The sequence below is a fragment of the Mesoplodon densirostris genome, chromosome 15, assembly GCF_025265405.1.
Source record: "Mesoplodon densirostris isolate mMesDen1 chromosome 15, mMesDen1 primary haplotype, whole genome shotgun sequence".
NCBI classification, from domain to species: domain Eukaryota; kingdom Metazoa; phylum Chordata; class Mammalia; order Artiodactyla; family Ziphiidae; genus Mesoplodon; species Mesoplodon densirostris.
In genome coordinates this window covers 62976340-63000835 of record NC_082675.1, presented here as the reverse complement: position 1 = coordinate 63000835, position 24496 = coordinate 62976340, and the positions used below count along the sequence as shown (strand labels likewise).

The 24496-nt window shown below is 42.1% G+C and overlaps 1 protein-coding gene across 1 annotated transcript in view; it reads left to right on the top strand.

The window, feature by feature from the left end:
- EPG5 (ectopic P-granules 5 autophagy tethering factor) overlaps positions 1-24496 on the top strand; it is a 126635-nt gene that overhangs the window by 42100 nt on the left and 60039 nt on the right. The window contains exons 15-24 of the mRNA XM_060118603.1: positions 874-993; positions 1662-1921; positions 4190-4330; positions 11614-11758; positions 11988-12185; positions 12810-12920; positions 14107-14229; positions 15216-15382; positions 16202-16423; positions 18461-18584. Coding sequence (XP_059974586.1) covers positions 874-993; positions 1662-1921; positions 4190-4330; positions 11614-11758; positions 11988-12185; positions 12810-12920; positions 14107-14229; positions 15216-15382; positions 16202-16423; positions 18461-18584 — 1611 coding nt within the window. The remainder of the gene's footprint in view (positions 1-873; positions 994-1661; positions 1922-4189; positions 4331-11613; positions 11759-11987; positions 12186-12809; positions 12921-14106; positions 14230-15215; positions 15383-16201; positions 16424-18460; positions 18585-24496) is intronic.

The following is a 24496-nucleotide window of genomic DNA, read 5'->3' as shown; positions in this document are numbered from 1 at the left end:
GGGCTTTCTCTAGTTGTGGCGAGCGGGGACTACTCTTCGTTGCTGTGCGCAGGCTTCTCATTGCAGTGGCTTCTCTTGTTGCGGAGCATGGGCTCTAGGTGTGCAGGCTTCAGTAGTTGTGGCACACGGGCTCAGTAGTTGTGGCACACGGGCTCTAGAGCACAGGCTCAGTAGTTGTGGCGCACGGGCTTAGTTGCTCCGTGGCTTGTGGGATCTTCCTGGACCAGGGCTCGAACCCGTGTCCCCTGTATTGTCAGGCGTATTCTTAACCACTGTACCACCAGGGAAGCCCTCTCCTTGTTCTTTTGTTAGTGTACGGAAAGTGCTCTTCTCTGGGAGGCTTAGGGAATGTATTTCTTCAGGCTGTAAAGGAAGATTGGGTGGGAAATTTGGCAGGCAACTTCAAGCTCCTGAAGGAGTATTTTACCTGTGCTGTTGAGTATTTTTTATATTTTCACTGATGACAGAACAAGAAAAGGGAATGTAGACTTAACTTATTAAGTATCTTTCTGTTTAGTTAATAATAATTCAACATCTTCCTGGTTCTTAACAATGTCCTTAAACTTGTAACCCAAAGTAGTTATGGAGATTTTAGGGTGGGGGTTGGGAGTTGCATTCAAAGATCCCTTTTGTGACTGGGATTGGGGATGACTCGGGCTCACACCTAACTGGTGCAGTGTAGTGGCTCTTTAAAGATTTCAATTCTTTTTCCTATTGTCATTTTATAATTTCACTGTTAGCGGGTGTGAGCTTTGGAAAATTAAACTTCTGCATCCAAGGTTCTTTTTTACTCTCCTGACTAATCTTTTAGTTCAAAGGTATAACCAAAAAAAATCAAGATGACATGTTTGTGATGATTTTTCTCTTTAAAAGGGGACTCTTCATCTGGATCAAGCAGTCCATACTGAAGTAGCTTTAATGATTCTTGAGGCGTACCAGAAGTACCTTGCACAGAAGCCGTATGCTGGGTTTCTTTCTGAAAGTATGAAGCAGGTATTTCCTTCTTTAATGTATTGAGGACGTAAACCTTTATTAGAAATGACCTGGGTGGATAAAGTTACAATATTTACCCTTAGGTCCCCTAAGAACATTTCTGGCAATTTAAGATATTGAAATTGAGTTCTATGGTTGGAGAAAGATTTTTCTTTAAGAAGTAGCCTCCATGTGACCACTTTAGTATTAAGGACTTTGAGTTGAGCTACTGCGGTGTGCTGGTGCCGGCTCATACCAGCTTGGAGAACTGACGGTTACACTTTTAGGAACTTTGCAGGTCTGGTTGTTAACCTGCTGGTGGCTTGAAGTTGACCATGGTGGGAGTTTTTATGCTACCAAAGTGGGCAAACCCTTATAAATCAGCCTCCATGCTCCAACTGGTTGTTAAATTTTTTTACCAGCACACGATTTGTTGCATACCAACTTTCATATTATTACTCTTGCTTGAGCTGACCCAGCTCAGGTTCACAAAGTGACTAGCAAATAATCAGAAGTGGTCAGTTGTGAGTGAGAAACTGCTTTAATTTAGCGCTGTAAACACTGAGTACCAGTAAGCATTATGTCCTTTCTTTTGACGGCATTGTTGTTCACAAAAAGAGATGGGCGGGTGTGCTTACTGATTTAATGTGTATGTGACTAATGTGGTTTAAAATAAATAATTGTTTTAGGTTTCATATTTGGCCAGTATTGTTCGATATGGAGAGACACCTGAGACCTCATTTAACCAATGGGCCTGGAACTTGATCTTGAGGTTAAAACTGCACAAAAATGATTATGGAATACAGCAGAATTGTGCAGCTGTTCCGTTCTCCAGCACTGTGCCTGAAGTGACAGAGTCACCCACGTTTCATCCTCTCTTGAAGGCTGTTAAGGCGGGCATGCCCATTGGCTGTTATCTGGCCTTAGCTATGACAGCCGTGGGCCACAGGTACAGTGTTTGTGTTGAACTTCTAGGGTTGCTGAACCTTGTAGTCAGTGATTCTGGAATCTCATCTTTCACGTCCCAAGGTCTGAGGCCTCCATCAAATCTGTCTAGGGGTAATCAGGGCCAAATAATAAGCCTCGATTAATAGCTCATCACGGGGAAGTGCTGCGTAAATTCATATAACATGGATTTGTAACAGAAAATCACCTTGTTGCATTATCAAGAGAGTTATACCTATCATCCAGCGTGGAATTTTTATGTCAACAGTAGACAGAGTCTCTTCCTCAGAATAGTGATCAAATAAAAATAATTGGTCACCTGTACTGAATTCTGTTTAAAGTGATGGCAGCCCAACCCAGCCTTCCCAGGTATAAAGGAAGCTAACCCTAAACCTACCTAAGGGGATGAAATGCCTTATCAGGTCACGTGCCTCTCTTGTATGAGCCCATAGCTGTGTCTGTTTCTTCCACTGTAGCATTTATCACACTATAATGTAGTTGTCTGTTTAATTTTATCAGAGACATTCTATGAGGTTAGGACTCAGGAACCATATTTGTCTTGTGATATTTTATCCCTAGTGATGAAAACTGAATCTGGTGCAGTAAGTAACTGAATGCATGAATTCTCAGTTGGTTAAAAATCCTTTTCATTAAGGATCATTTTCCTACAATGTATTAATTTTATTTAGCCTATCCAGTTTTCTAAAGCATCTTTGGCCGATACTTTCTGATTCTTGTGTTTTAGATTCACTGTAACACCTTTTTAGCAACCTGATTTCAACATCTTCTTCCACATTCAGTATGTTTTCAGTGGGATGCCAGTTGTCCTATGAGCTATTAGTGTTCAGCCTGTGCTGTGAAGTAGGAGAGGTATGGAATTGTTAGATAGCTGTCCTCAGGTTGTTGACAGCTTAGTGGACACGGGAGACATAAAACAATTGGCAGTACTGAAGAATGTAATCATGGGCTGGATGATATGAATAGAGCTCTGCTTCTTAATCCTGACCACCATTTAGAATCACTTTTGCAATGATTCTAAAAATACCAATACAGGGAAGAGAGTGAGAATCCTGATCTAACTGATCTAGGGGCCAGTTCTCCAGGTGATTCTAATGTACAGCCTAGATTGAGAACCTCTCAAGAGTATGGGCAGAAAAAATTTAAAGTAAGGAGAGATCACTAGAGCAGGATACCCTCGTGGAGGAGCTAAGCTTTGGAGAGGAGTCTTATTTTTATTTATTTATTTATTTTTTGCGGTACGCGGGCCTCTCACTGTTGTGGCCTCTCCTTTGTGGAGCACAGGCTCCGGACACGCAGGCTCAGCAGCCATGGCTCAGGGAAGCCCTACTTTTATTTTTTGAAAAGATTTTTTTCCCCCAGAATTAAAGCAGTGTAACCAAACTATAGAATTAGGAAAATGGAGGGAAAAACCACTCTTTTTTACCACTCCAACACAATGAGCATTTTAGTGTGACATTATCCCTGTTTTTTCCCTCTCTGTACAGTATAACTCTTCTTTACTAGTAGTTATAGTTAGAAGTATAAAGTTTTGTTTTTTCCTAGTACCATTTTAGCAGAAATATTTTTCCATATTGCCCTTGGCCATCATATGCATACTTTTAAGATGATTCCGTAATATTCCCATTGAATGGATTTTTCCAGAATTTACATTAAGTCATTTATGCCTCTGAGTTTACAATTACGAATAATTCTGAAAAGTACATTTTTACATGGAACATCTGTCATATTTTCTTCCATATTTGAGATTATTTCTTAAGGATAGATTCTCTGAAGAGTCAAAAAAATAAGTAAATTTCTAGGCCACATTGATTTCAGAAAAATTCTGCCAGATTATACAGACAGATTGAGCTCATTTTTGAATCTTTGCTATAATACCTTGTGGGACTACGTAGACAATGAGAGCCCTGTGACTCTTAGAAGAAGCACCATTTGAGAAGCAAAGTGGCCAGGGCTCTGGACTAGAAATTTGCAAACCTGGGTCCTCAATTTGACCCTATACCAGGAAACTGTGTGAATTGGGCCATGATATTTCACCTTTCTTTCGTATAAGATGATAATATAGATGAACTTTTAAGTTCCTTTGTACTTCTAGAGTTCTGATTCTAGCATTTCTGTGTGAAGTTTGGGTATGCATAAATGTGTTGGAGACCTGAGATAATCTGGGTAGTGTGTAGGATGATGGTGCATTGGAAGAACATCAGTTTATGAACTGGCTACCTCGTATGCTCATTGCCTTTTTCTTTTTCCATAGCATTGAGAAGTTCTGTGCAGAAGGCATCCCACTCTTGGGAATTCTGGTCCAGTCGAGGCATTTGAAAACAGTGGTCCATGTCCTGGATAAGATTCTGCCTTTATTCTACCCTTGCCAGTACTACCTTCTAAAGAATGAGCAGTAAGTGGAGAGCAGCCCAGCGAGTACAAAATGACTGTGTTCTCTGGTTTCTCAAGTATAATATAGGGAATGATATTTCAATAGTGTATTTTTTATGAGGCAGAAAACTTCCTGCCTATTTTAGAATGCAGAGTGATGAACAGTGACTCTAATAATGATTCTAGTTTTATTGTCATGAAAGATACTTCCCTTTGTTGTTTAATTTTGGATTGCTTATAACTTTTTAGTATTGAAAAGGGTGGTGGTTTCCATGAAACTGGGAATAGTGCTTCTGACCTTGAGCAGCAAATGGCTTTGCTGTTGTAGCAGTAGCGAAACACGTTGCTTTTAGTTGCAGTGTGCGTGGGGCAGTATTATAAACAGAAGATACACAGGGAGGTGCTCAGCACATGAGACACTGATAATCTTGTGGAGAAAATAAGACTTCTGAGGTAATCACAAAGTTATGAAGCAAAATATTGGCAAGGCCACGCTAGGGTGTATAGATTGCATCTGCATTACAGTTGACCCTTGAACCACACGGGTTTGAACTGTGAAGGTCCACTTATACGAGGATATTTTTTAATAAATACACTGGAAATTTTTTTGGAGATTTGTGACAATTTGAAAAAACTCACAGATGAACTAATATAGCCTATAACTATTGAAAAAAATTAAGAAAAAAGTATGTCATGAATGTATAAAATAAATGTAGATACTAGTCTATTCTATCATCTACTACCATAAAGTATACACAAATCTATTATAAAAAGTTAAAATTTATCAAAACTTACACACAGAAACACAGACCATACATGATGCCATTCATGGTTGAGAGAAATATAAACAGACGTAAAGGTGCAGTATTAAATTACAACTGCATCCTGTACTACTGTAATAATTTTGTAGCCACCTCCGGTTGCTATGAAGGTGAGCTCAAGTGTTGAGTATCCGCCTAACACGCTTTGTGACGCTAATCTTCTCCGACTGAGCAGTTTGTTTCTCCAGTAAATTGTGCATCACAGTAAAAAGTGACCTCTTGCAGTTCTCGCCTCATTTTCATTGTGTTTAGTGCCTTAAATAACACCAGGGGACCCATATGAAGTGCCTCTAATGATTCTGGAAGTGCTCCCAAGAAGCAGAGAAAAGTCATGACATTACAAGAACAAGTTGAATTGCATGATATGTACCATAGATTGAAGTTTGCAGCTGTACTTCCTGTCATTTCAAGATAAGTGAATCCAGAGTAGGAACCATTGTAAAAAAAAGAAAAGGAAATTCATGAAGCTATCACTGCAGCTATACCAGCAGGCTCTGAAATGTTGTACTTTTTGTGAAATACCTTTTTATCTCATATTGAAAATGTAGCTTTTGTGTGAGTGCAGCATGGCTATAAGAAAGGCATACCTATAGACCCTAATACGATTAGAGAAAAATCAAAGTCATTATATGATAAAGCAAAAGGAAGGAGAAAGATCTAAAGCTGACGAATTTAATGCCAGCACAGGATGGTTTGATAATTTTAGAAAGAAATTTCGCTTAAAAAATGTCAAGATGACAGGAGAAGCAGCTTCTGTCGACCAAGAGGCAGCAGATGAGTGTCCAGATGCCATTACAAAAATCACCGAGGAGAAAGGATATCTGCCGGAACAAGTTTTTTTTTTTTTTTTTTGCGGTACGCCGGCCTCTCACTGTTGTGGCCTCTCCCGCCGCGGAGCACAGGCTCGGGACACGCAGGCTCAGCAGCCATGGCCCACGGACCCAGCCGCTCCGCGGCATGTGGGATCCTCCCGGACCGGGGCACGAACTCGTGTCCCCCGCATCGGCAGGCGGACCCCCAACCACTGCGCCACCAGGGAAGCCCTGGAACAGGTTTTTAACGCAGATGATAGTGCCCTATTCTGGGGGGAAGAAAAAATGCCACAAAGGACATGTATTAACAAGGAAGAGAAGCAAGCACCAGGATTGAAGGCAGGAAGGGACAGGCTAACTATACTGTTTAGTGTAAATGTAGTCGGGTTTACGATTAGGACTGCCCTTATCTGTAAAGCTGTTAACCCCCCAGCCTTGAAGGGAAAAGATAAACACCAGCTGCCAGTCTCTTGGTTGTACAAGGCCTGACAGCGAGCACCCTTTTTTTTGATTGTTTCCATCAATGGTTTGTCCTTGAAGTCAAGAAGTGCCTTGCCAGTACAGGACTGCCTTTTAAAGTTCTTGTGGTATCGGACAGTACCCCTGGCCGCACAGACCCCACGCGTTCAACACTGCAGGTGTCATAGCAGTCCCTTTGCCCCCACAGACAACGTCTCTAATTCAGTTTCTAGGTCAGGGGGTCATAAGGGCCTTTAAGGCTCATTGTACATGGTACTCCATGGAAAGGATTGTCAACACTATGGAATAGAACCCTGATAGAACATCCTGAAAGTCTGGAAGGAATATACCATTGAAGATGCCATTGTTGTTATAGAAAACCATGAAAGCCATCAAGCCCAAAACAACTTCCTGCTGGGGAAAACTGTGTCCAGATGTGCATGAGTTCATGATTTATGACAAAGCCAATCAAGGAAATCATGAACGGGATGGTAGATATGGCCAAGGAGTTGGGGCTGGGAGTGGGGGAAGGGTTTCAAGATTTGGATCTTAGAGAAATTCAAGAACTAATAGTCACCACACCAGAGGAGTTAACAGAAGATGACTTGATTGACGGGAGTGCTTCTGAACCGGTGCCAGATGATGAGGAAGAAGATGTAGAAGAAGCAGTGCCAGAAAACATTAACATTAGACAATCTGCCAGAAGGTTCTGATTATTCAAGACTGATTTTGATTTCTTTTATGACATGGACCCTTCTGTGATACAAGCACTGAAACTAAAGCAAACGGGGGAAGAATTGATACTGTATAGAACCATCTTTGGAGAAATGAAAAAGCAAAGAAGTCAGCAATTTCGATGTACTTCCATAAAGTTACACTAGGTGTGCCTCCCTCTCCTTCCCTTCCACCTCTTCCGGCTCTGCCACCCTGAGACAGCGAGAGCAACCTCTCCTCTTCCCCCTCAGCCTACTCAGCGTGACGCTAATGAGGATGAAGACCTTTATGATGATCCACTTCCACTTGATGCATAATAAATGATCATCATGCTGTACAGTTGATAAACTTACCTGTTGTGTATATGTGTGTCTTTGTGTGAAAATCTGACAACCGTATGGCAAGGACTGTATGAGATGCTTTTCTGTCATCATCATCATCATCACCTAAGTATTCATCATGTAGCACATGCTGTGCCAGACTGGTATTGAAGTGGATAGCCTATCCTTACATAGGCATAAGGTGACAGATATTTAATATAAAATTAATACTGTGTTTTCCTTACTGTTTTATAACTTTGCTTTCAAAGAATTATACTGCTGCACAGTATGCCTCTCTCATAATCGAGAAACTATATCAGGCTGTCATCACAGATAAGTGGTTTTTAAAAAAATGTCACAGTGTTTCTAATACTGTATTATGAATATGACTATCATACTCTATGCCACAAAATTTTTATAACGATTCATTCATTAGTATATAGGCTAGATGATTGTGAAACAATCATATTGATTATACTAGGCTACCATAAAGCAATCATATTGCTGCTTCTTCATTATCAATGCAGGACTTGTTCTACCTGTAAATAAATACGAATTTCTTTTTCACATTGTCTTTTCATTTTGATGTGTAGTGTTAGCATGTATAGCATCTACATGTTTTATAACATATAAGACAATATTGATGTAGGTACTGACAGGTGATTCATCTTGTAAACAGAGGATGTAAACTTACAGTATCAATAGATACAGTACGATACTGTAAATGTATTTTCCTTATGATTTTCGTAATATTTTCTTTTCTCTAGCTCACTTTATGGTAAGAATATAGTATATCATACACATAACATACGAAATATGTGTTAATCGACAGTTTATATTATTGGTAAAGCTTCTGGTCAACAGTAGGCTATTAGTAAAGTTTTGGGGGGAGTCAAAGGTTATACATGAGGGCTTCCCTGGTGGCGCAGTGGTTGAGAGTCCGCCTGCCAATGCAGGGGACACGGGTTCGTTCTCCGGTCTGGGAAGATCCCACATGCCGCGGAGCGGCTGGGTCCGTGCGCCATGGCTGCTGAGCCTGCGCATCCGGAGCCTGTGCTCCGCAACGGGAGAGGCCACAGCAGTGAGAAGCCCGCAAAAAAAAAAAAAAAAAGTTATACATGAATTTTCAACTACATGGGGGGTCAGTACCACTAACCCTGTGGGTTCAAGAGTCAACTGTATATGGTAAAAGTATATGGAATTAGGGTAAAAGAAATAGCTGCTGGGGGAGGCAAGGAATTAAGGATGGATACGAATCAAGATTCTTAATTACACATGATGAAAATTCATTGCACACTTGTTTTACCAGGAAGGGAATGTATTGGCTCATGTGATTGGGGAAAAAGGCTCCTGATAACAACAGGTCATTCTAAAGTGGTGGTCCTCAACTAGAGGGGTTTTGACCCTCAGGGGACATTTGGTAATGTCTAGAGATCATTTTGGTTGTCACAACCTGGTGGGGTGGGGCAGGTAGGGCAGGTGGTTGGGAGAGGGGGTTGTAAGGGGATTGAGGGGGGCTGCTACTTAAATCTAGTGCACAGAGGTCAGGGATAGTACTGAACATCCCACAGTGCACAGGAGAGCCTCTCCCAGGAATCAGCCGTCCCAACATGGCAGTAGTTGCAAAGCTGAGAGGCCCTGGGTTAGTGTTTCCCTTTCTGTTTATCTACCCTCCCAGGTCCCTTGGCCCTGCTTCTCTCTCTTTCAAGCCTTCTCTTTCAGTTGTACTTTTCCCAGGGGAATGAAAGTACATGCTACAGAGAGAACCAGGCATCATGCTAGTTTCCCATGGGAAAGGCAAATGTTTTTCTTTATCCTTGTTCCTTATAATGATTCCGATTGGTGTGACTTACTCATGTGCTCTCCCTGAGCCTGTCACCTTGACCAGTGGGATTGACCAGTCCTGAGAGGAAGATCTATAGGGATTCTGTATTGAGAGACCCTCTCTCCCACAATTCTATAGCATGGAGGAAGGACAGTTCCCGTAATGAGAGGATGTGTTAGCAGAAGGGAGACAGAGGATGCTCAGTGAACAGAAGCAAGAGATGACCCACAAATATGACTTTGTGGGTTTCTTCTTTTTTTTTAATGAATTTATTTATTTGGCTGTGTTGGGTCTTCGTTGCGCGTGGGCTTTCTCTAGTTGTGGCAAGCGGGGGCAACTCTTTGTTGCAGTGTGTGGGCTTCTCATTGTGGTGGCTTCTCGTTGCGGTGCACAGGCTCTAGACACGTGGGCTTCAGTGGATGTGGCTTGTGGGCTTCAGTAGTTATGGCTCATGGGCTTAGTTGCTCCACGGCATGTGGGATCTTCCTGGCCCAGGGCTTGAACCCATGTCCCCTGCATTGGTAGGTGGATTTTTAGCCACTGCACCACCAGCGAAGTCCCAAGAGGTGTGTTTCTAATTGAGCTTTGGAGTGCAGGTAGGTGTTGGGCCAGTGGAGGGGACATGGCAAGACAGGGCTTTTTCAGTATCTGTAGGGGGTGAGAGGAGGCTCTGGAGAGGACCAGGCTGGGGAGGAGCTGAGTGAAGGCACAAAGGTGGGAAGAAAAATACCTGTCCAGGGAGCTGGGAGGAGGTCATCTGGCTGGAGCCTTTTGAAGAGCGAGGAAGGGGGAGGTGAGGCCTGATGTGGAGGAGGCCTGTATGTCAGGGGACAGGTAGTACATCCAAAGGCATGAGGGGGACATTACGGTTTTCCCATTGTGTGTCATTTCAAACAGTGTGTCGCAGACTTGCCTGGGGATGAGAATCACGGGAGGGAGCCTATTAAATATGGGTTCCCAGCTCCTCCCCTGGAGAATCTGCTTCAGTAGGAATGGGTTAGGGCCTAGGGACCTTTTTCGGAAAAATTAGCACTCTAGGCCTGAGCAAGTCTGGGACCACTTGTGTTCTGGTTGGCACATGGCTTTCAGGGTGGTCAGGCTTGAGTTGTGTCCTCACTCCATCGCTCTCCTAGTGTGAACACAGGTGAGTTCCTTCACTTTTCAGAGCCTCTGTTTCTGTATTTGTATGATGAGATAATGCCATTTCTCATACAGGATGAGCGTAAGGCTTAAGTGATACGCAGGCAATTTGATGCCTGCCTGGAACAGTTTTAATAAATTGTCTTTAGATTTTTGCGAATTTGAGAGATTTTAAAATTAGATTGAATGGCCAGTTCCCATCCCCCCCACCCCCGCCCCGGAGTTGTTACATTTTGAGTAAAGGTAAATCTTTCTAGGCTCCATTTCAGATGTTTCCTCCTCTGTATCTCTCCCTTTGCCCCCTAATGCCTGCGCTAGCTCTGTCCTCTGAACTCTTACAGGGCTTCACTGCGCCTCTCCTGTCATAGCTTTCCCTTTCTACTGGAGTGGAGTTTGGTGTGTGTTGTATCTCCTGTGAAATGGGAAGCACCCTCACTCAGCAGTAACCTCTGTGCTGCCACCATCTGTACGATGGGGAGCCAGGCGGGTTGGGCATTGCCCTCGGACACATAGGAAGTGGTCACGTCCTCAGGCTGCAGTTACCAATTTTAAGTGCCACGAAGGAAAGCAATGGTGCTATGAGGGAGGTTAATGGGTTAGACGTATTTTAGGTGGCGGGGAGGGGTCAGGAAGTCTCTGAGGAAGGGACATTGCAGATGAGATGGGAAGGATGAGTAGGAATTTGCCAGGTTAGATGTGGGGAAGTGTTTCAGGCAGAAAACCCAGCAGAGGCAAAGGCCCTGAGAGAGGACGGAGCCTGGTGCACCCAGGGAACCGAGGGCACGTCCGTGACTTAAATGTGGTGGTATCCGTGCCCGCCCCCCGCCCCCCCCCACAGTGTTCCATATGCCACTTTGTGTGGAGTTGACACCCCATGAAAGATTGCAGAGTGATTCTGTAGACATCTCTACTCTCGTTAGTGGGGGTTGGGAGGGGATAGATCAGCGCTTTGGGTGTTTTCCCTCTAATGCTCTTTAACTTGCATGGGTTTATGTGTCTTAGGTCTGTTCACTACATGGGTAGATTTAACCCACGTCAAACTGGAAAACTTTATTCTTCTGAAATTCCTGAAGATTTATCAGAATGCCTAAATAGAGCTTTGGTTTAAAAATGGGACACGTCAGTATTTTTTGTTTCTCATAAGTAATTAGCCACTGGAAATTCTGTTGACTTCCGACTGGAAGGTAAAGTACGTTGTCCTATGTGCTCGGCAGGTTTCTGTCACACCTCCTCCTCTTCCTACACTTGGACATTGGTGTCCCTCAGGGTGTCACGCAGCAGGTCACCCACAAGGTGGCACAGCACCTGACAGGAGCCAGCTATGGGGACAACGTGAAGCTTCTCAACAGCATGATCCAGGTCAGGACCCTGTACGCCCCTAAGTACACCCTTGCCCGCCTTCCCAATCAAACACCCCTGTGCTAACATGTCTATGTGTTGGTCATTTCAAAGCACTTGGCACAGTGCTTTTGACCAAGAAGGTCAACAGATCTGGGTTTTGTAGTGGAGGTAGGTATTATTTTATTAGTGTTTTAAAAATGGGAGGCTGGTTATTACCTCTCACGTCACTTGAGCCCTTTCTCCGCAGGCCCACATCTCTGTAAGCACTCAGCTCAATGAAGTGGGCCCGGTTGCCGTATTGGAGTTCTGGGTTCAGGCTCTTATAAGCCAACATCTTTGGTACCGAGAACAACCCATCCTCTTCCTCATGGACCATTTGTGTAAAACAGCTTTTCAGCTGATGCAGGAAGACTGTGTGCAGAAATTGCTCTACCAGCAACATAAGGTAAACCTGTTAGAGAATTTATCTTTCAGTCATCAGCTAGATAGTAGTCTTCTAAGGAGGTTCCCCCATATGCACCCTTCCCAGTACTGCTCTGTGGCCACTGCCTTTTTATTTATTTATTTTTAAAATTTTTTTTTTTTTTGCGGTACGCGGGCCTCTCACTGTTGTGGCCTCTCCTGTTGCAGAGCACAGGCTCCGGATGTGCAGGCTCAGCGGCCATGGCTCACAGGCTCAGCCGCTCCGCGCATGTGGGATCTTCCCGGACCGGGGCATGAACCCGTGTCCCCTGCATCAGCAGGCGGACTCTCAACCACTGCGCCACCAGGGAAGCCCGCCACTGCCTTTTTAAAGCTCTGCCTTAACAGTGTCTTATCCAGTAACCGTAGTCTGCTAAGTGCAGATCCTCATAAAGCCAAAGGAAGGACACCCCATGAGGAGCGCTGCTCATTACATTTGGCTATAATGCGCAGCCTGGGATTGTAACTGCTGGTGGACTAATTATTGAAATCTGTGTCTTACCAGAATCTTCCATCGTAGTAAGGTAATTGCTGATATTCTTGAAAAGCTCATCGATTGTGTTTTTTAAAGCCTCCACTCTCTGCTCCACATGCTCCCCTGGTGTAGAATGCTTTGGGCTACCACTGTGACCGGAGTCTGCTCTCTTCTTTGGTGAGCTGGATCGTGGCAGGCAATGTCACTCCTTCCTTTGTGGAGGGCTTGGCGACATCCACTCAGGTAGGAAACCCACTGTGGACCATTTGCTATCTTTCTGAACTTTAATATTGTCATCATCCTTACCTACATTACTAATAGTCTAAAATAAGTAACATCTGTTAACACTTACTATGCATAAGAATACTTTTTCACTTAATCCTCACAGCAGCCCTCTGCTGAGGTGGTGCTGTTGCTAGTCCTGTCTCACAGGGGTGTTAACTGAGGTTTTATGGAGTCAAGTGGCTGGCTCAGGGTCAGACAGCTCATGATCAGACTCCAACTGCCCGACTGCAGAGCCTGCGCAGCTTCAGGGCAGAGCGTTTAAGAGTGGACACTGGAGCCAGGCCACCCGGGGTTCAGCCTTGCTTCTGCCATTTGCTAGCGCTGTGCCTTGGGCAGCTGGCTAAACTCTTTGTCCTCCGTTTCCTCAACAGTCAAATGGGAATAATGATTGCACCTACATGTAAAGCACTTAGAACAGTGTTCACTAGGTGTTGGCTGTTTTAGTTATCATCATTATCATTAATTCGCAGCATTATTTTCATCGTTATCACCACCTCTCAAGACTTTGTGTGTCCCATTATGTCTCTGTTTTATCACTTAAATCAGTAGTAACATCCTTCAACTTCGTATCACACGCTTACCTCCTGCTCTTCCTCATACCTCTTGTGATCTAGCTGAAACACACTCCCTGCTGTTATCTGCATACATCTCCTAGCTGATTCTCTTACCAGGCGTGCCTTCCCCTCCAGTCTCTGCCTAGAGTCTTCTCTGGTATATTTACCTTCTCTGATCCCATCCTACCTCCTCTGGTTTCCCATAGCACTTGATCCCTGATTCAGTACTCACACTTCTCACATTACATTTTGGTTACTTATGTTAGTCTTGTCTCCTCTGGTGAATGCAAACTTCTTAAGGGCAGAGCTCACGTCTGGCCCTCTTTCCTGTCCCTCGTGCATACGGAACCTGCCCACTAAAGTTGAACAAACAAACATCTTCTTTTACTAAAGTAGCCTTTCTAAAGTAATTTAACAGTTTTCAATGGCCTATTTCATGTAAATTTATATCTGTGATAGGAGTAGAAATAGGTATAAAAACTATGTGTTAATTTTAGGAACTGTAATGTGTATTTGTGGAATATGAGGATATATTTTGTCTGTCTGAGTTAGTAGCTCATTCCCCTCATCTTTACCTGGTGTTATTGTAGGTCTGGTTTGCATGGACAGTCCTGAACATGGAATCCATCTTTGAAGAAGACTCCCAGCTCCGAAGAGTTGTTGAAGGGGAATTGGTTATAAACTCTGCATTTACCCCTGACCAAGCTCTGAAGGTGCAAATAGCAGTTCTGCATTTGAGTGGTAGAAGGTGGTTCACACTTTGATGCTGATGGGTTCACCTATAGCTTTTGGACTTCTGTGTTTTCTTTTGTTGTGAATGTTTAGAAAGCACAATAACCAAACTAATGCTTAACATGGTGTAGTTGAAGTGTTATACCTCCTTCCCAAGGTTCTTTTAACACTGAGAGTCACAACCTAGTAATTTTAGGCCGTGTTCATTGCATGTATAAAGGGGATTGCCTTTGTTTTAAAGCATCAGAATCCCCTAGAGAGCTTGTTAAAAATGGGATTCCTGGACCCCAACTTCTGGGATTCTGTCTGGAGTGGGACCAGTAATTTATTTTGAAAAACTCCCTAGCTGATCCTTAGGCTAACTTAAGTGTGAGAAAGACTGGAATGAGGCTTTAGAATTAAAGACCTTCTATTTTCAGGTCCTATAGTGTAGACTTTGCTTTAGGATTTCAGAGACTGTCAAGGGATTTATCATTCTTGAACGTCCATTTAAAATCTAAATTTTCGGGACTTCCCTGGTGGTTCAGTGGTTAAGATTCTGCACTTCCAATGCAGGGGGCGCAGGTCTGACCCCTGGTCGGGGAACTGAGATCCCACATGTCATGCGGCATGGCCAAAAAAAAAAAAAGTCTCTATTTTCAAGAGGTTGATAAAATTTACTTTGGCTTTTATATTATTCTTGCCCTATAGTGTTTTACATGCGAAGGAATGGAAAGGCATGGAAATGAGATTAGACTAGGTGATGCTTAAGACCAAGTCCAATTCTGGGGTCTGTGAAATTCTTGAAAAAAAAGCTGCCCTACATGTCTTGCTACTAAGTGGGTTGGAGAAGTAAGGTTTATATGACTTTTCTTTTTTCTTATTGAATCGAAAACACCATGTTCAGCATTTCATTTGAATCACTTAGGAAGTGACTGTTTGCAATTGTGGTCATTACATGGTTGCTCAAAGCCCGCCTCTTTTGTAGAAAGCCCAGGCTCAGCTGAAACTCCCCATCGTCCCGTCCCTCCAGAGGCTGCTGATTTATCGTTGGGCCCACCAGGCTCTCGTCACGCCTTCTGACCATCCTCTTCTGCCACTCATTTGGCAGAAGTTCTTCCTCCTGTATCTTCACCGCCCAGGACCTCAATATGGGTATGGTACCCAGAGTAGTAGTAAGTTTCTGTGAATCAGTTCCCGCCTTTGCATTGCTCTGCAGCTCTGTGTTCTCACACTGTGGCATGGGAGTTAGAGTCATTCTCTGGCTAGGAGCCTCCCTCCATTCCTGTTTCACGTCTATCAGCCTAGACCTTTTCTGAGCTCAGGGTATCTTGTGGCCGCTCTCTCTTTACCATCCCCCATACCCAGTTTGGTGAAGACAACACCCTGGGACCCTGCAAGGTTAAGCAGAGAGCTTCTGGAGCTGCAAAGGGAGAGACTGTCCCAAGCTGAGGCTGCTTATGTGGCCATGGTGGAGCTTGTTCGAGGGGACTGGTGATGGGTAGTGCAGCTGTGGACAAAGGCCAGTCAGTGCCTGGGGGGAGGCCAGCGTTTCCACTGGATGTGAAGGGACTCTGGCTGGCTGTGGCTACTCACTGTCACTGACCATCGCTGTCTGGCTCCAGCTCTGTTTCTAGTTCACCTGCACTCCCTTAACTCACCCCTTTGAAACATACGGATGTTGATTCTTCATCACTTCTGTTTTCTACCAGATTGCAAGTTCTTTAAGAAAAGGGACTATCTTTAATCTCTTCTGTACCTCTAAGTGGTGACAGTGTCTTGAATTTGCATAGCATTTCGTTCTTTTAAAAACTGCTTTTATATGCGCCATCTTGTTGGAGCCTCATTATAACCATGGAGGTAGAGATAGTATGTATTAATTTAATAAACGGACTTAACAGACTGTAATTTTGTGTCACATAGAAAGAGCATCTTGTGTTGATCCTGTTGTGATCTGTGCTTGCATTTTTTAAGGCTACCCGTAGATGGTTGTATTGGAAGAAGGTTTTTTCAAAGCCCTGCTCATATCAATTTGCTAAAAGAAATGAAGAGGCGCCTGACTGAGGTGGCTGACTTCCACCACGCTGCAAGCAAGGCCCTCCGAGTTCCAGCAGAGGGCAGTGAAGGGCTGCCAGCGACCCAGGCTGGCACCCCTGCTTACCTGACTTCACCAGAACTGCACACGGAGCTCGTGAGGTGAGGCATGGCTATTTAGCCATTTATGTTGTTTGCAGCACAGGTACTTGTGCCGGCTCTTTGATTTGTGTTACAGCTGCAAGATGTTATTCTCTTAACCTGTTAGATTGAATATGGAAGGTGGTTTTGACTATGGGTTTGCATCTTGTAATGTTTCTCTTTTGTGTTTCTTATGAGAGTGAATCAGCAATTTGGATGTACCTCTGTGAAGTGCCTGGAGTCTGAGTGAAAGCTCTTAAACTGGAGGGCTGGTGACCTCTTCTATTTCTTTATTTAATAACAGAAACAAACCAAAAGAAGTGATAATAGCAGGTTAACAACTAGTAAAGCCTGCTACGATAGTTCTCTAAAAGAAATAAACGACCCAGGCAGGGTTCTTTAAGTGAGATTCATAGGCCCTGTAGGGGATTGTGGGATCCACCTGGGGTGCGGTGGATTCATAATCTTCCAAAACTGCTTCTAAAAATAGGCTTAATATTTGCATCCCCTAAAAGGTTAAGAACTCTGAGGTAAGTGTGTGTTCCCTTCACACTGTTCTTTCACCTTTCATTTGTAAGCTTGATGTAAACGAAATATTAGTCTTATAAATAAGACTTAATAAAAACGGCTCTTGGGCCTCCCTGGTGGCGCAGTGGTTGAGAGTCCGCCTGCCGATGCAGGGGATACGGGTTCGTGCCCCGATCTGGGAGGATCCCATATGCCGCGGAGCGGCTGGGCCCGTGAGCCATGGCCGCTGGGCCTGCGCGTCCGGAGCCTGTGCTCCGCAACGGGAGAGGCCACGACAGTGAGAGGCCCGCATACCGCAAAAAGAAAAAAAAAAAAAAAAAAAAAACGGCTCTTAATAATGAACTCTGAATACAAAGTGAATACAAATGTCTCAGTGAGGAAACCCAGTATTTCAATCCAGCACTCAGGCTTCAGGCTTGATTGACCTCAAAGCCTTAGGACTTCTCTCAGCCTCCAGAATGATTTCTCCCTTTCTCTTCCTTGTGAGAAGGAAAATGTATTTTTATCTGGGCTTAACCATTGGGAAGGCTTTATCTCTGAACATTTAGATCAGCTAAGAAAGCCTTTGATGTTCCCTGTTGCCCTCCTTTGGCATGTTGTGAAGTAGACGTATAACCGAGTCAAGCTGGAAGAGAGCTCCGTCCCAGCCTCTCCTGTTTAAAAGCCTCAAAGCTCTGTCCCAGGGTCTCTTCCTACATAGACTGCTGCCAGGGTAAAGGTGGTGTTTTTCCACTTTATTGAGTAAAGCCCAGCCACACCTCCTGGTCCCGACCTAGTACTTTGTAATTTGTGTGCTGTAGACTACTCTGGTACCTGTTGCTGCAAACAACTGCTTAAAATACCAGTGATCTGAGCTAAATGGACTGTCTTCCTTGTAAAAACAAAACAAAATAAAAACAAAGGAAGCATCATTAAATTTTTTAAAAAGTTTTTACTGGAAAATAGAGAATTTGTTTTTCCTGTTTTTAGCTTTCTTCTGTTCCTTCTTCATGGGAACAGGGTGCATACATGCTATGGGTTCTATTTGTGATTCCTTGAGGCAGGGGATTGTCATTGAGCCTAAAGCTGGCAGGTTCTTCCAATGCATAAGTTTAAAATGGCTTTTAATGTTTTCTCTGAAAGACAGAAAAGGTGTTTATTTGAATGTTATATAAACTTTTCCAAGCACCAAGCCTCACTGTGACTGATTGTCCAGGAAAGAAAAGCATAAAATTCAGATCCTTGGTCTGTGTTAAAGTCACCTTCTCCAGTTATTTTTTTCTGTGTACTGTATTTAACCCTCTTTAGTAATAGAGTTCACAGAGCCCTTTCTTCACACCTTTTGTTTTAGCAATTATTGCATCGTATTTAAATGATTTGTGACCTTTCTCCCTTGCTGGCCCTTCTTGGGAGTGTGGTGGTTGGAAATATTTTCTGTGTTATGTGCTTCTGAACTTTTATCTTTTAGTGCCAGTGCTCCTAGAGGTGTAAGAAACTTCATTTGCCTGCACATCTTTTTGTATTTTATGTAATTATGTTTTTTTCTTTTAGGATCTTCAATGTATATATATTATGGCTAGAAGATGAGAATTTTCAAAAAGGAGATACGTATATCCCTTCTCTGCCAAAGCATTATGATATTCACAGGCTAGCAAAAGTGATGCAGAATCAGCAGGTAACACTATGGCAGTGTCTCTCTTAGCATATCTAACTGTAATTTGAATTGGTCACTTTTATAACCTAATGGTAAAACCACTTGTTGATACAGAAATCGGGTCACTGGGATGGTCATTGTTTTTGTGGTTTTGTCAATATATAAGTGATTTTTTTGTAGGAGTGTTTGATTTTGAATCTCTGACCCCACTATGGCCTCACCTGAAGGCTTGAAGCTCATTCTGGAACCTTCTACAGCCTCATAAACACAGCCTTTCTCTGACTGTATTCTTCCTTGTTTTAAATTGTCAGCAGCTGAACACTTTTAAGCAGTCATCTCTACTCCCATAAAACTGTGTAAGAATTTGTTAAGATTGTTAAGATTCATACGTTGTATAGAAAGTTAGTAGCCTGGAGCTAGGGAGTTCACCTTTGTTTGCCTTTGGAGATGACTTACTTGTAGCTATCACAATTTTGGTTGCCCTTTTGGAGATACTCAATTCTAGTCTTCACATATCCTAATTTGTTCTCTCCCTGGTACCCAAGCAAAGATGTCTGTGGTCTTTCTTAGGCCAAAACTTCTGAGTTTTCTCTAAGCTTCTGTAGCTATCATTTGTGTGAGTGTGTATGTGTGTGTGTCTAGGCATAGGCATATCTCTCCTGTTGCAGTTTCTTTTTTCTAGGGGCTGAACTCTACTGGGCATTGACCCCCAACATTGGATGGGATTTAAGATCCTCTAAGACTTGAGAGACTTCAATTTGGGTCTTTAAACCTAGTTGCTTCCACACTGTATATACTATTTCATCTCTAGTAGGTGTCTCTCACTTTCTTCTGTGTTGTCTTTCCTTCCTCTCTTTTCTTCTTTCTTCTTTCCTTCCCTTCTTTCTGTGAGTATCTATTGAATGCCTTTAAGGTATCAGGCATCTAATAACAAAGGTGAAAAGAAACTTGATGCAGTCTGCCTTTAAAGTGCTTACTGTCAAATGGGGGACTAAATAATTATTGCATCCAGTGATGAAGACTGTGGGGGTGGAATGCCCAGGGTGCTGTGGAAACATGCACAAATGGCACCTGATTCAGACTGAGACTGGAGTGTGACCTTTGAACTGAGCCCTACAGGACAAATGGGAGTTCTCAGGTTGATAGGAAGATATGGTGATGCGGTGGCAGAGAGGATGTTACCAGCAGGATGTCTTTTTCCAAAGTCTTTGTTTGAAGAGCTATTGAAATAGCAGGAGTAGTTAAATAAATGGATGAATTAAAAATATATTGAACTTTCTATCCTGTTCCATTGATCTATATTTCTGTTTTTGTGCCAGTACCATACTGTCTTGATTACTGTAGCTTTGTAGTATAGTCTGAAGTCAGGGAGCCTGATTCCTCCAGCTCCATTTTTCGTTCTCAAGATTGCTTTGGCTATTCGGGGTCTTTTGTGTTTCCATACAAATTGTGAAATTTTTTGCTCTAGTTCTGTGAAAAATGCCAGTGGTAGTTTGATAGGGATTGCATTGAATCTGTAGATTGCTTTGGGTAGTAGAGTCATTTTCACAATGTTGATTCGTCCAATCCAAGAACATTGTATATCTCTCCATCTATTTGTATCATCTTTAATTTCTTTCATCAGTGTCTTATAATTTTCTGCATACAGGTCTTTTGTCTCCTTAGGTAGGTTTATTCCTAGATATTTTATTCTTTTTGTTGCAGTGGTAAATGGGAGTGTTTTTTAATTTCACTTTCAGATTTTTCATCATTAGTGTATAGGAATGCCAGAGATTTCTGTGCATTAATTTTGTATCCTGCTACTTTACCAAATTCATTGATTAGCTCTAGTAGTTTTCTGGTAGCATCTTTAGGATTCTCTATGTATAGTATCATGTCATCTGCAAACAGTGACAGCTTTACTACTTCTTTTCCAATTTGGATTCCTTTTATTTCTTTTTCTTCTCTGATTGCTGTGGCTAAAACTTCCAAAACTATGTTGAATAATAGTGGTGAGAGTGGGCAACCTTGTCTTGTTCCTGATCTTAGTGGAAATGGTTTCAGTTTTTCACCATTGAGGACGATGTTGGCTGTGGGTTTGTCATATATGGCCTTTATTATGTTGAGGAAAGTTCCCTCTATGCCTACTTTCTGCAGGGTTTTTATCATAAATGGGTATTGAATTTTGTCGAAAGCTTTCTCTGCATCTATTGAGATGATCATATGGTTTTTCTCCTTCAATTTGTTAATATGGTGTATCACGTTGATTGATTTGCATATGTTACTGGCACAAAAACAGAAATATAGATTAATGGAACAGGATAGGAAGCCCAGAGATAAACCCCCACACATATGGTCACCTTATCTTTGATAAAGGAGGCAAGAATATACAGTGGAGAAAAGACAGCCTCTTCAATAAGTGGTGCTGGGAAAATTGGACAGGTACATGTAAAAGTATGAAATTAGAACACTGCCTGACACCATACACAAAAATAAACTCAAAATGGATTAAAGACCTAAATGTAAGGCCAGACACTATCAAACTCTTAGAGGAAAACATAGGCAGAACACTCCATGACATAAATCACAGCAAGATCCTTTTTGACCCCCCTCCTAGAGAAATGGAAATAAAAACAAAAATAAGCAAATGGGACCTAAGGAAACTTAAAAGCTTTTGCAGAGCAAGGGAAACCATAACAAGACGAAAAGACAACCCTCAGAATGGGAGAAAATATTTGCAAATGAAGCAACTGACAAAAAGGATTCATCTCCAAGATTTACAGGCAGCTCATGCAGCTGAATATCCAAGAAACAAACAACCCAATCCAAAAATGGGCAGAAGACCTAAATAGACATTTCTCCAAAGAAGATATACAGATTGCCAACAAACACATGAAAGAATGCTCAACATCATTAATCATTAGAGAAATGCAAATCAAAACTACAATGAGATATCATCTCACACTGGTCAGAATGGCCATCATCAAAAAATCTACAAACAATAAATGCTGGAGAGGGTGTGGAGAAAAGGGAACCCTCTTGCACTGTTGGTGGGAATGTAAATTGATACAGCCACTATGGAGAACAGTATGGAGGTTCCTTAAAAAACTAAAAATAGAACTACCATATGACCCAGCAATCCCACTACTGGGCATATACCCTGAGAAAACCCCATGATTCAAAAAGAGTAATGTACCAAAATGTTCATTGCAGCTCTAGTTACAATAGCCAGGACATGGAAGCAACCTAAGTGTCCATAATTGGATGAATGGATAAAGAAGAAGTGGCATATATATACAACGGAATATTACTCAGCCATTAAAAGAAATGAAATTGAGATATTTGTAGTGAGGTGGATGGACCTAGAGTCTGTCATACAGAGTGAAGTAAGTCTGAAAGAGAAAAACAAATACTGTATGCTAACATGTATATATGGAATCTAAGAAAAAAAAAAGGTCATGAAGAACCTAGGGGTAAGACAGGAATAAAGACACAGACCTACTAGAGAATGGGCTTGAGGATATGGGGAGGGGGAAGGGTAAGCTGTGACAAAGTGAGAGAGTGGCATGGACATATATACACTACCAAACGTAAAATAGATAGCTAGTGGGAAGCAGCTTCATAGCACAGGGAGATCAGCTCCGTGGTTTGTGACCACCTAGAAGGGTGGGATAGGGAGGGTGGGAGTGAGGGAGAAGCAAGAGGGAAGAGATAATGGGAACGTGTGTATGTGTATAGCTGTTTCACTTTGTTATGGAGCAGAAACTTAACACACCATTGTAAAGCAATTATACTCCAATAAAGATGTTTAAAAAAATAAAATAAAATTAGCCTGTTCTTATCATAAAAAATATATATGTATTGAAGAAGAATTAGTAGAATCAATAGGATTTTTAGATTAGGATTGATACAGTCGTAGGGCAGGTTAGATAGTACAAGGACTTCCAAATTCATAGCTTGGGCAGCTGCTGTTTACAGTACTGGAAGAGGAGGTGCCTGAGGGGCTTCAAGGAAAGCTCTAATTAAAGGGTTGGTGGGGAGGGGATGTACAGGTCTAGAGTTCAGGAATGGGGTAGTGTAGGAAACGTGGGTGTAATGGTAATAGAGTATTTGGATTAAGAAGAGGACTGAAGATGGAACTCTGAGAAGTAACATTGAAAGGCACAGAGAAATAAGGCTGAGAATACAGGACCAGAGAAATAGGAAAAATACACAGATGATCATGGTGTCCTGAAATCTTTTGCGTGCAGGTCCATAATCATCTCTTGTTTATACTCCACAACCCAAAGCCTTATCTGAGAATTTGCATGTAGTAGGTACTTGGTCAGTGTTTTAAAAAATTAATCATAGCTTTCTTGGTTCTTTAATATTTATCTTGGTTCCCCAGCATCTACACGGTTAATTGCTTTCTTTGTTTTTTTAAAGTCTTTGTTGCCATTTGATTTTTTTAAAAATTCTATTTATTTATTAAAAAAATTTTTTTATTGGAGTATAGTTGTTTTAAAATGTTGTGTTAGTTTCTGCTGGCCATTTAATTTTATAGCTAGTATTTTGAATCAGTAATTCAGGTTCAGAGTTGTTCTGCCTTTTAGTGGTTTCTGAAACATCCCTGCTTACCCACTGTTAATTCTCAGTATTCTTTTCTAATTGTTAGCTTCTGTCAATAGTACTTTAGCACAGAGGTGGAGAAAGTGACATCCAGACCCCAATTAAAGGAGATGTGTATACACAGTAGAAGCGTCTGGTACAGCACCTCAAACAGTTTGGTGCATCCAAGATCCAGGCTTGTGATCAGGATGACTTTGGAGTTCCTTCTCTGAGTCTGGAATGCCTTGTGCCATGATTGGTTTGGAAATAACGATTTAGGACTTCATGGGAGTGTGCTAATTGAGAAGCCTGAAACATTTTTACATTTATAGGTATCCTTTAGAACACTCAAAATCAGAAAAAAAGAAAGAAAACCATCGTCCACAAAACCACAGTCCATATCTGCTCATCAGCTATTTCTGTTTGAAGTAGTTTTTGGTGTTCATTGATAGTTGACTTTCTTTTTTACTAATGGCAGTCCACCATTCTAATATGTAGTCATCACCAGAGTGAAATATATGCCAGACATATACTTTATGCAAGACAAATATGCAAAATATGCAAGACAGCTCACTGGAGAGTGGGAGGAAAATACTGGAATTTCTGTTTCTATTTTTTTTGGTCAATCATATCTATTTACTTATTTATTTTACCTTTTCTAATGAAAAATTCAATCATACAGAAAAATAGAATAGTATAATAGACATGCCCTTCTCCCTCTGCCTGTATGTATCATGTGTCGTTTCACCTATAACCAGTCCAGTCCCACCACCATGTTGGAGCTAATCCTAGAGGGCATTCGATACATATTTTAAAAGACAAAGATTTAAAAAAATAACAGGGCTTCCCTGGTGGCGCAGTGGTTAAGAATCTGCCTGCCAATGCAAGGGACATAGGTTCAAGCCCTGGCCGGGGAAAAGCCCACATGCCATGGAGCAACTAAGCCCATGCGCCACAACTCCTGAGCCTGAGCTCTAGAGCCCGCAAGCCACAACTACTGAAGCCTGAGCACCTAGAGCCCGTGCTCTGCAACAAGAGAAGCCACGACAATGAGAAGCCCACATACCTCAACGAAGAGTAGCCCCCATTCACCACAACTAGAGAAAGCCTGCCCGCAGCAACGAAGACCCAACATGGCCAAAAATAAATAAATAAATAAATATATTAAAAAAATAATAACATAACCCAAGAGCATTTATATCTGAAATATATTAACAGTAATTTCTTAATATCAAATATCTAGACAGTGTTCAAATTTCCAGTGCTCTTAAAAATGTCATAAAAGTTTTGTTTTTATTTGCTCTTACAGTTTGTTTGAATCAGAGTCTGCATTTTGTAATTGGTTGATAGTTCTTATTAATCTGTTT